A 12,807-nucleotide genomic window follows, 5' to 3' on the forward strand; every position below is an offset into this window, starting at 1 on the left:
CCCCCCCCCCCCCCGAGGTTGTCTTCACACTGAGCCGTGTTTAATGACTGGGTAATTATATAAAGTCCTCAACAGGATAATCCCAACTGCTTGCCAACTCAGCCTCGAAAACATTCCATCAGTCATCATGATGGGTAATTACAAGTAATGGACAAATAATAGTGTGCGCTGAACGGTGTGTGAAAGTGGCTTAACCAGGGTCTGTGACAGCCTACCACGGCGATGGCATGCTCTGTAGTTTAGAAAACAAGAACGACTGCAGTGGCTGACTGACCAAATACACCCGACACAAAGGCACTGGCTTGAATTTTATATAATAAGGTTTGTTTTTCTTGAATGAAGAATCAAAGTGACAATGAAAAATGGGCCTCGTTTCTGAGTCGCCTATTGAGCCACAAATCAAATAAAAAGTGTCTGATGAAAGCGCTTAAATAATTCTCACAACCTACCTCCAGGATGTTTTTCCCCGCCAGTTTTTGAGCCTCTCAAAAATTCTTCACAGATGAAAGGAGGGAGATGGGAAGATAAGATGTCAGGTGTGGAAGAAAGTCAACACGACTGCAAACTTTCCCCCAGAGCGAGACTGATCCTCATCCAGAAGGACAAAAAAAAGATATTTCTAATAATGTGGTCTTGAAGCTTTGACATCTCAGAAGAGAGGGACTTTAAAATGTGAATGACTGCATTAATAAATTGATGAGGTGTGTCAAACCGAACATCAAAAACCCTCAAAGCAGAGGGATAATGGCTGAGCAGGATGATTCATTGATGGAAGGGGTGAGCGAATGAAGCAAGGCCAAGTTCAAGCCCTTGGGGGGGAAAGGCATTAACTCATGCATACCAGCCAGTATCCTCTCACACTTTGAGACTATGACCTTTGACCCTAGATGTGATGCTACTATAAACAATACATAGACACAGTTTCAGACAGCATCTATTATACATTGTAGGAACTCGAAATCTGATCCCTGTGAAGGAATGCAGCCCCCCTGACTTGAGACTGCATAATGGCCTGTGTTGTGACACACCAACTCTCTCACACATACTCATGGGGGGCTTAGGCATTATGCTTTCACTTAATGACACACTCCTATGTCTACAAGTATTTGAACTTCACTTCAAGATCTACTTAAAACTAAAATAACCATTTACCTGCACCACTTCCAGTAGCCTTTTCATACAGAAACATTGATCTAATCTAAACACGGAAATTAAGTCGCACCCATGATATTTATTTATATAATTCCAAATCATCAAGTCTCATATAGAAACACAGGTTGTTATATATCCAACGCTAAAAAAAGTTAGGCCCTTCAAATAACATTGAAGGTCCAGAACAACCGGAACATTATTTATAGAAGGTGAGAGACTTTTACTTATGTATAGGGGTGGGAGCTGTGTTTGTGTGTGTGTGTGTGTGTGTGTGTGTGTGTGTGTGTGTGTGTGTGTGTGTGTGTGTGTGTGTGTGTGTGTGTGTGTGTGTGTGTGTGTGTGTGACACACATTCTGGGCTACCTCTATGTCCAATCACCCAGAAACAATGACAAGTTGAGTGTCCAATTTTAGTGATGGTAGTTAGTCTGGGACAAATAGATAAGGCTAAATTGTTGATATGGATATACTTTTTTGGTCCAATTTGAGTGACCTTGGTACTGGTTTACATAATGAGACAATCTAAAGAGGAGTCACAAAGCTGCGTCTGTTCTTTCTTGTTACTGGTCTGTTAATACCTCAACTGAAGCTGCCATTTGAATAGACTACTTTAAAATGGCCTGAGAAAATCTAGCTACTTTAATCCAGCTACATCCTGCAAAGTCTTTTAGAACAAAACCTGTTTGTTCGGAAACAGCTTACCAACACTGTGTAATCTTATGGGTATTAAAGGTTATTGTCCTATTCCTGGTCTTTTCATAACATTTCAGATCATATCGACTTACAATTGTGTTTGCAACACTGCATTGGCTTCCAAAAACATTTCCCCTGAAGATATGTGTCGGTCAGACAATAGATGGTAAGAATACCATCAGCTTGTTCACTCCCAGGAATTCTCTGTCAAAGAAAGGGACAGCAGAATGTAGCTGTGCTAGTCACAGGCTGTTCTCACTGCTGTTCCTCAGAATAGGTGCAGTGCTGAGGATTATGACTCAGTTTACAGCACAGAAAAAATCAGTAAGAGATCCTGAGAGAAACAGTGAGGATGAACTTTTCAGCTCTGTGCACGACTTGCACACTTTCCGTAGGCTGCATAATTAATGAGGTGATACAGGGACAGTGGTCTCTCGAGAGACTGAGATTAAACGGGAGAAAATTTGGGCTTAGAGAGAAATGGGGAGAAACGAAGCACAAGGCTGAAGACAGAATGCAAGAGAGTAAAGTGTGACAAGAAAACATAATCAGGAAATTGGGCAGAGCCACAGAGGAAGGGCGAAAGGCATACCAACAAGGTGCTATAGCATCTTACATACTGATACTTCCTCACACAACACCCACGAGTCCCATCATAAACGTGTGTGATCAGTATGACTACTCAAAGTTTTACTCTGCAGTTTACACTACAGATTATCAAACAACTGCAAATCAAACAACATTGATATACATTTGTGATAAAGAAGTATTCAAAAATTACATTCTCACATTGACAGTATAGAGTAGTAACAATAATAAGGTTGCAGTAACATAGCAAACTTTAAATACTTCTCTAATCTGAATTCTAAAAAACGTTTTGTATTCTGCGTTCTCCTTGTCCTTCACACTCCCTTTGTTCTGTCATGTCAAACCTCATCTCCTTATAATAACTCATTATCGAGAGGGGAGAAGTTCAAAGACGCTAGAATAAAGCAATTAACACATACAAGCCAGACTGGAGGATTCCTCTGTGATACAGTCAGCAATGCTGAGAGGGAGAGAGGAACAAACATGATGACTACGAGAGCTTTGGGAAGTTTGTCAGAGATTTCTCTTTTGGATGACCTTAAAATACATAAGAGTTTGAAAGCTGTTGCATAGTGCAGAGGTTTTCTGTGAGGCACTTCTCCTCAGGGAGCGCAAACAGGGAACATTGGGAGGAGAAAGTGAAACAAGGTACTTAATAAAACCAAACCCTTGAAGTCCAATTGCCCCGATTTCAATCAACAATGAGTCATAACTCATAATACCCGTATATTTGGGATTTAGCCTGACTTAGTGATTCTGAGGATTTGTATTATCTGTGACATTCATCATGATTTAAAGTCCATAATCTGCTTTAAATAAATCCTTTAAAAAACACTCCAGAACAAAAAGAGGTTAGTTGTTTAAACATCCATGGATTACTTTGCAAACATGACAGCTCATAGCTTATTCTTCATACTTTTGTTGGTGCCACATTTTCAAAATGTTACCAAATATAGGCAAAAAAGGGGTCTCGTTGTAGCTAAATCCCCCAAATCAAAGTAAAACAGAGACCAATAATACAAAATAGATTCAGATTAACTTTGTCATGTTGCAGTATCAATATGTGTCTATTTGTCTATGTTTGTGGGGTCAACAGTTAAGTACTTGTAAAACACCGGGCAACGAGAGAAGTGTATTATTTTCAGTGAAGACAAGGTGTAAAGTATTTTATCAATCTTTTGTTCAACCCTACTACTGGCAAGGTTTCCTGATTTCTCCAGGATTTGCAGAGCTTCTCCCAGCAAGGCCCAGACCCCACAGCATGAATCAAGACAATGTCATGTGCTCTAGACCGGAATTATCTCTCCACTGAGCCAAGAAACCGCCAAGAAAAAAGCAATGCAACACAAACAGTTGCCTGCCAAATACTGATCTGTTTACCTGTGGTTGTCCAGGCAGCAGACAATATAGATACGTTGTGTGGTATCTCTGGCAAAACATGACAAGACAAGTGGAAGTGTACATGCCAACAAGATTACAGTAAGAGGGCTTTCCTTTCACACTCATCGGTCTACTCTGTCCAGTAACACATTTTATTTCTGTCCATCTTTACATCTAGGTACCTGCTTTTAGTTCCGTGAGCAAGAAGCCAATTTAAATAATAATAGTCATTGACTTCAGAGCAAACTGTATTTTGCTTTCTTATCATGTCAGGTACATACTTTATGATTGTTATTACCTATGTACTGCTACAGGCAGTCTGGAAGAGAAACTGTTGTGCTGTTTCCCTGACGTTCACAGATGGGCTCTGTGCAACAACAGAGTAATTTATGTCAATAATTATGTCCTGGTCTGAGTTTCTGGGCTTGTGTTTATGCATCTGTTTCAATCTACAGGGTGCTGCCAGATAAAAGCTGGACAACACAAAAACACCATGCTACATTAGGCACTACATTCCCACTGATAGAGATCCCTTCCTGTGTGCTAACGCTTCAAAATGAGCCGTCTCATCACTACCTCATCATCATAAACTATAAGACACTGGAAATACGGGCTGGTAATGGGCCAAACAGCCACTTCATACTAGACTAGAAGGCCTCTAATATCCTTTGAGAAACCTTGATATGAATACATAGAGGCTGAACAAGCTTAAGACAGAAAAGTTAGACGAATAAGATAGAATCTATAGCAATCACAGGATTACAAACCAAGAGATTTATCCCCTGTTTTTTTATTTTGTATTATAAGCAATTACTATCAGATGACTATTTAATTGCCAATAAACACAAAGAGGCATATAACCACCAGAGGACCTTTCTTATTTTTTTAGAGAGCAGGTCCCTGAAATTGCTCTCATTTTCAATTGACACGAAACACAAGACTCTGAGCTATGTGAGCACACTGTGCCCCTTTTAAGCTCTCTGATAATGGGAAGGATGTCTAATCAATACTTTATCAACCTCTCAGCTTTAGCAATACTTCTTGTTCCGAGGCAGAAGCTTTCATTGAGACAATTAAAAGCGGTATCGCTATTAGCCACCGCCTTCAGATAACTTAAATGGCAGAGGGTGAGATAGCTTTTTTCACCATTAAATTAACTCTGATGTTCTCTCTAGGTGAGCAATCCCTTCAGGCTGGGTTATTTGGAGGTTTCGGGCGCACACGTACAATTACTTACACACACAAGAGTGCGCACCCACACACACAACAATCTCATGTGGAAGTATATTAGCCAGGGAGAGGTCAACAGATCGACAAGTGAGACAGACCCTTTTATCGCCACTTAAAGAGAACAGCAATCTGTAATGACTCCCCTGATAGTGGGAAGAGCAAAAGGGGGAGGACAAGGGAGAAAGACTGGTCATGTGCAAACAGCTTACGTGTGTGTGTGTGTGTGTGTGTGTGTGTGTGTGTGTGTGTGTGTGTGTGTGTGTGTGTGTGTGTGTGTGTGTGTGTGTGTGTGTGTGTGTGTGTGTGTGTGTGTGTGTGTGTGTGTGTGGTAGGGTTAGGTGAATGAGTTTAGTCATAAGAAGGAATTTAAATTCTCAAAACTGACAAAGTTGTCTGACTAATGCAGGCACTTAACTAGAAAAGAAAGAGAGTTGAGTAAATTACATCTCATTTCAACTTGATGATGACACGGGGTTGTTGACTGCCTTTGTATACTACGTACCACAGAGAAAGAACTTGCCTCATCCTCATTTAGACATCAATTATGTCAGACTCACTGTGATTTATAAAGTGTATTTGGTGATGAATCCAAGGAGAAAAACAAATAATAACACGCAAAAAAAAAATGACTCCCGCAGAGGCAAATGGGTTATTGTGAATGTATATTTTTGCCATTCTTTAAAATGTTTCACTGAGAGTTGCAAAACATGAAAAATGGTGGCCCCGTTGTGACAGCATGACCTGGGTTGAACATTTGTAATCATTGGACACATTGTTGTTTTGGTTGAGGCCTCAAAGGGTTGAAGGTGACAAGTCATGGTGGCAAAACACAGCACACAAAGAAAGCAATGCTTTCACAGATGAAAACCTCAAACACCGGCACCACACATTCATTTTTGTTTCTGTCGTCCATGAGCAAACAATCACACAAACCAAAGTATGCAGATACAAAGACACACAAACCACACAGGAATCCCCCACCTTACCTAACACAAACACACACACTTCCCATGAGGCTGGAATATGTTGGTCTGTGAATGTGTATGCACACGCATGCACGCTTTTGGCGCACTGTAAGTCTCATGTGGTTTCACCTTCATGCCAGGGACCCATTTGTCTTCATTATCATCATACGGCTGGAGGAAGCAGATCTGTTAGGGCTTGTGGCAACAGTAATGCCTCTCTGTCCGGATATAAAAAACAACTTTTCTAGACGGATGTTTGTCATGTCACCCGTCCACAGGAACGGGAACATTAAGAGGGAAATAGTGCCTAGTGCCTCAATACAACTGCATTTCCAATAATACCAGAAAGACGGGATGGACATTTGATTGATGGTCATGTTTACAGAGCTCTGTGTAGTGATTTTATGCAAAGCTTTTTGACAGCGTTGTGTTTAATGCAGAATTTATATTGCAAAATGCTAATCCTCTTAGCAAAATCTCATCCTCAAACTTTCCACTGAGCTTTGTTTGGGTAATAAATATGCCATTTCAATCCAGTTTGTGAGCAGATTAAACCTGGAAAAGCTTTTTGTACCCTACGTGCTTTTAGCACATTAGACAGCAACAATTCAAACACCACAGAACCCCTGCAAGCATTATACAAAAGGTTGACGCTAACAATCTTGGACAGAAAACGGATTTTCCAGGCCCAATTATAGTTGAAAATCTTTTAAGAAACTCCTGGCTTAGCTCTGCAAAAACATTACAGAGCTGGCATAGCTTTGCATCACAAGGCTTGTGTGTCACAAGTGTTTAATGCTCACCAGCCTGATCAAAGTCTCAGATATTACATAGGCCTTATTCGTTCCCACACATCTTTACCTCAAAACAACACCCTTACACCTCGTCAGCCTGAGGACCACCATGCCCGCAGACAGGGCTGGTGTGTTTTTACTAGGAACAAACCTCAATTATAAAACCCCAGGAACAGAACTGTTATTTCCACTAATCACCACATCAAAACAGGAATCACATCTCAGGGAAAAGCTATATAAATAAACATTGATTGATTGATTGATTAAGAAGGCAGCCAGATTTTCGCTTATTGCCTTCCAGCTGACTTCAGAGTACATCACAGGTTAGGATGCATAAACAACAGCAGACATATTCACTTAGTTTCTCTTCTCTCTGCGTGATGCACATTAGATTCTTTAACCACCACAAGAGAAATTAATTACCATGACCCTTATAATGCAAGTCAATAGAGATGGCGTAGGAGAAAGTTGCAAAAAAGCGCATTGTTGAATTCGTAGCTGAGAAGAGTATTTCAGTCAAATCAACGAGAACCCCCTTCTGTTTTGAAAAGTGTGAAGTAGATGGTAAAATGAGTTTGATATTAAAAGAAATAAGAAGTTATTTGGATCAGTGGTTCTGTAATAATAAATGTGCAAAACCAACTGCACCCATGTCCACAAATGACCGCAACGGGAAGTCTGCATGTTTTTCACAAAATAGCATGCCTGTCTGTGCCATGACCTGTTCAAGGATGCGTAGTTTGTATCTGTGTGTCAAACACGTTACACATTTATTCATACCGCTACTATATAGGTGCCCGAAGCGGCCACAAAGGTGCTTTGCCCTTCAAATGAAGACGTCTCTTTGATTAACTAACAGCCTGAACTTGGACTTTTTCCGAAAAGAATTCCGGGGGCAACGCATTTAATGGGGCTTGATTTTAATTGAGGCTTTAAAATGTTCAAGCTAATTCTTTTGACATAAGAAATGTGCTTGACATTCAGGCCAACTGTCAAAAAGGAAAATGCATACACCCAGAAGTAAATAGGTGAACATACAAGCATGACAAGAGAAGAGGTGAGCGGGACAGAATGCTTGTGTGTCTGCGAGCGTGTTTGAATATGGTGCAAGGCCGGGGGACTCCCAGGACTATAATTACACCCTGGTGGGAGTGAAGCTGATAACAGAGGCCTGAGGATACCAACGTCATGAGGAGGGGACAGAAGGAGAGGACAGAAAGAGAGAAGAGAGGAGAAGGGAGAGGAGAAGAGAAATTAAAAAAGAGGATATTGTACATGATACCTTATCACACACCAGCTTTGCTCACTGACATAGCTTTTTCATTTCCTCCTTGGTAGTTATCTAATGACCCCTACAGCAGATAAGCTTGCATACACACACAAAAACACACACTCACACATGAGCTTCATCAAAGTAAAAGCTGAACAAAACAGCCTGCACATTTAGTGTGTTTACACTGGCTATAATGATTCAATTATAGCCAGTGTAAAGCAATACTCAAGTTACATTAACTCCTTAAATTAGTTATCTTTCTCACATTAAGGCTGCATTCAGAGTAACACTGCTGAATTCAATGCCAGCCTTTCTAATAAACACAAGTTGGACAGATTTATTTTGGCAAATACATGATGTGCACATAAAAGCAAAGGATTGATCTGGCTTAAGATGCCTTCATTTTCTATATCCTATTAAACAGTAGGATACAACGCTTACTTCCGGACATTAACCCAACAATCATACAAGGCACTTATTTTTATTACGGATCACTACCAATTATATCTAGTAAACAATTTGAATATCTGCATATATTTATATTTTCCACTTGGTTTTTCTAATCGATTTTACAGCCTTGTGCATATTTGCAGTAAATGTGCGAGTGATTTGAGTGCAATGACCACACTGCATGAAAAGCACTCACAGCAGGTGAGACTAATGTACCGGTCAGCTCCGACTGAGTGACCGTCCTCCAGATGACATCACAGCCACAACAAAGAAACATTACGGAGATAACAGCCCCTTGGAAATGTTGTTTCTTTCAGCATTGCAGAGCTCTGTTGCTATGGGGACATGCCTCACATTGAGAAAAAAAGAAGTTAGAAAAAGATTGTCCTTGAGGCTCACTACACTGAATGCTGTTAAAAGTATTCAGAAAAGTCTTCTATACTACGGTGGAGCTCAGCCAGTCCTTATCAGCAGGAGTGCACCATGCGTTTACTGCAGCATAAATATCTTTAAGTAACCCAGAGGGCAGCAGATCTATTGGATGCTTTTGCACAATATTGCAGGAATGCTTACTGTAAATATTCTTACAGTAATTGGTGAATTTACCCTTGATTTCTCAGACTGTATACAAATTAAATGTTATTTTCGGTGTACTTAATGCTGCACAGAAGCACATCTCCTATCTTATGTTCTGATAACCAACCCATATCCATTCAGTACAGGATGACCTTTTGTCCTTTAGTGCCATGAGAGAGGATGCAGGCTTTCAGCGTTCACAGAGGGAGGGACAGTGTCAGAGACCTTCCATCACCGTATTGTCCAGACTCCCCCGTGAGGCTCTGCTCTCTTCCACTGTCTCTCCGTGGAAACACCAGTACATTTACAGGTCTCTCACTATTTAGCCTTCTTCGAAACAAGGGGAAATTAGCATTTATAAGACTGGTGGTTACTGCTTATTCAAGGGGATGCAGCCCACCTCCAAGGAAACAACATGCCATGTTTATGTTAAAAGCAGAGGCTTTGCCAAATACATCGAAATGGAAATTAAACAGCCTCAAATTAAATCACTAATTAACAAATCAGGCCTAGGAGTTCTCCCCCTACTTTGTTGCACTAAACAATAAAATGATTAATTAACTCATTGACCTAAACTCTATGCTTTAAAGCTATGGACTGTTTCAAGTGTGCAGGATAAGAGTTCCTGAAAGAGTGCAGTGGCTAAGTGGGTCTTTCTTCTGCTTCTGTTTATTGAAAAACAAAACACGTGCCTCAAAGTGGCCTAATTAGATAAGTGGGAGTCAGACAGCAGTTCAGGACTGGCAAAGGGCAGCACACAACTTATTGGGAAACTTTTATGCCCTTTAATTATTTTTTATTATGAGTCTAGCAAAATAGGGATTAACATCACAGTGGTTTAATTGTGTTTTTGGATGGTTGATCATTGGTTTAATTGCCCCCATTTTTACTTCCCCATTCCCCATACAGTGTCAGTATAATGTTATAGATTCTGCTATAAACAACAAAACCAGTTTTTAGTCTACTTTTATCACAGTGGCTGTCTTTCATGTTAAAAGTTTACAGTTATAGGCACTTTGCAGCGTGCGACTTGTAATAAGTCGATTTAGCAGTAGCAGTAAACTGTAATACACCCCCATTACTGATAACAGCAGTGACAGTAGTACAAAGAATCGTAAACTAAACCACACATGGGACAGTCTTTGAACACATCACGAGAGGTAAACATGCGAACACAAACAGGTAAACACAGAGTCAAAGTTAGCCTCATGTGTGCGCAGACGGCTGGTGTTGTGAAAGCGTTTTTAAAGTACTCAGAAATAACATTATAACTTGTTTTTTTGGGTTAATATGGCACTCACCTGCGATACTAAAGGAATAAGCGTCTGCTCCACCGAGCGAGTTTTGATTTCCAGCCCGGAATCAAAGTTAGTGTTGCCGCACGGAGATGAAGCCATTCCCGCCGAGCTGCCACACAATGCACGGCACTACTGAGTTTACCAAGAGCCTTTCCCTGGCTGTTTCGCAGATGTAAACCGGTGCAACGGACTTGCTATGGCAGTACAAGATGTCTGAATTGGTTACACAGTCGTTTACCGAGTGACTCTCCGCACACACGCTGTTTAATCCACTCTGGCTCGGTGGTTGTGTCGCTGCGCCGCTAATGTCCATGTAGTTAACTGAACACCGGCAGGGAGCGGACTGCAGCACAGCACTGTGGGCAACCGCACACACACCACAGCGCGCACACACACCACAGCGCGCACACACACGCGCACACACACACGCACACACACTTTCGGGTGCTCATGCTGGCTCATGTGCAGCTCAAGGCTTCCCAAAGTTCAGTTTACCATTTTGCTTATTATAATCGTTATGATTGCTTTAATTTTGATATGTCTGTTTCTTCACTATATGAGTTGTGTAATGCATAGCAATGTCATCAAATCAGACCTATGTTGATACAAGTACTGTTGATGTAAACATAATCTGTAACCTCTTTTATTATTGTTATTTTGCACTTTTTAGTTTAAAAATGTATCAATCAGTAATGCAAATTGCTGCAGGGCCCTCCAGAGAGAGATGATGAGTGATGCTTTCCTCGCAGCGCAGCTTTGGTTTGATCCCTGAGACAAAGAATCCCACATTATCCCCTGGAGTCTGAGAATCCCTTATCATCCTCTCCAAATGCACACCAGATATGCCAATCAAATTTGGGCTGCACTGAGCCACTTGGGACAACCGCACTGACTGGAATGCAGTGCCAATCTTTAAAAGTTACCAACTTCATTATGTGCATTTGCGCATTCAATCTCATGATCTAACTAGCAGGGTCGAAACGTAAGAAGGGGACCCTTAAGGTTTAATAAGTAAAGTGCTTCCAAAGAGTTTGTTTAGGATTTCATATGGTTCTGGTTTTGGATCAAATCTGCAAAATCGCAAACAAACATCAATAATATAAAAGGGTTGTTGATGTTTTGATATCTTAAACAACTTGGAACACACAGATCTGGCTGGATGTTTTCCTGCTCTGAAGAGCTTTATCCTCTGCAGACATATTTTGAATAAATGACAAGTGCAGAAAATCTGTTTACAGAAGCTTAGAGTGAACCCATCAATAAAACTCAGCATTTCAATTAGAGACTCTGAGTTGTGGATTGATGGACATAGATGTGCATTTTTTGTTACAAATTTCATTACTTTTTCATATTGTATTTCAGCAGAAGGATATAAATCCCTATCTCCTCATTTACCCATCACCAACCGTCAACACCTCCCCACCTCCACATCTCTCAGAATTTCCCCAGACTACTTTCACAATGTGGATCTCAAAATAGCAGAGTACCAAAAGGGACACAAACAAAAACATCAGCAATACTGAAGAACTGTGAGTCTGTTGATGCATGGTAAAGGCAAACATGTTAATTGTTGCTAAATAATACTTGAGCCTGAGAAAGAAACAGGATGAAATTTCATTTTGAAAACTGACTGATTGGAGGTTACGATGACTTCTATGGATGTTATTTAGGTGGAATCATTTTGTGTGGGGATGAGATGATCTAGCGTTGCATGCTCATATGAGGTTAATAAGTGCTGCTAAACCAGTTAACTATCACCAATGTGTGTAAATGGTCTGCATTAGAAGTTCTGTAAAACTTCTCAATAATGAGGAGAAATGTTTTGAGCCTGGTTAACACATCCTTCCTCTTCTTATTTTGTGAGGCAGTGAATGGTATCCATAATAGGACTCAAAATAGGCCTACTTTATTGCAGCCTGGATCTGAGACCAAACTATTGCCAAATTCTTTGTATCCTCAAGTGGCTCCAGTGGCTATTTCTAACTTTACAAGTGGAGCCACTGGATGACAAGTGGTGAATAACACTTCATAATACAAACACACCAGATGACTGAGAGAGCAGATAGCACTGTGGCACCGTTAGTGAGGGCTTTGCTGTCTGCTTTATCATCAACTATAGTGGCTGGCTCGCACTCTGTGTCAGCAGAAGAGACAATAGCTATGGGTGTGAGTGTGTGTGTGTGTGTTAAGACTGTCTGCCACTCTCAGCCCAAGCCAGTATTTATTTAAAACCCCAGAGCTATGCTTTAGTTTAACCCTCCCTGTTTACATAGGTTTCACTCCCCACACATACACATACACAGACACACGCACACACATTGCTTCATTATGAAGGCATGCAAGCAGTTTGGCTGCTACGAGCGGACAGGGCTATATTCTGCTTTGATGAATGGCTCTACTACTGACTAG

General features: G+C 40.8%; 1 protein-coding gene across 3 annotated transcripts in view; it reads right to left on the reverse strand.

Annotated features, from left to right (window-relative positions):
* The window catches only part of ctnnal1 (catenin (cadherin-associated protein), alpha-like 1), a 48,248-nt gene extending 37,524 nt beyond the window's left edge, over window positions 1-10,724 (reverse strand). For all 3 annotated transcript variants that reach the window (XM_010791651.1, XM_010791649.1, XM_010791650.1), the window contains exon 1: window positions 10,402-10,724. In XM_010791651.1, coding sequence (XP_010789953.1) covers window positions 10,402-10,497 — 96 coding nt within the window. In that variant the 5' untranslated portion in view covers window positions 10,498-10,724. The remainder of the gene's footprint in view (window positions 1-10,401) is intronic.
* Window positions 10,725-12,807: the final 2,083 nt, after the last annotated feature.

The sequence above is a fragment of the Notothenia coriiceps genome, unplaced genomic scaffold, assembly GCF_000735185.1.
Source record: "Notothenia coriiceps isolate Sejong01 unplaced genomic scaffold, NC01 NC01_scaffold00035606, whole genome shotgun sequence".
Taxonomy (NCBI): Eukaryota; Metazoa; Chordata; class Actinopteri; order Perciformes; family Nototheniidae; genus Notothenia; species Notothenia coriiceps.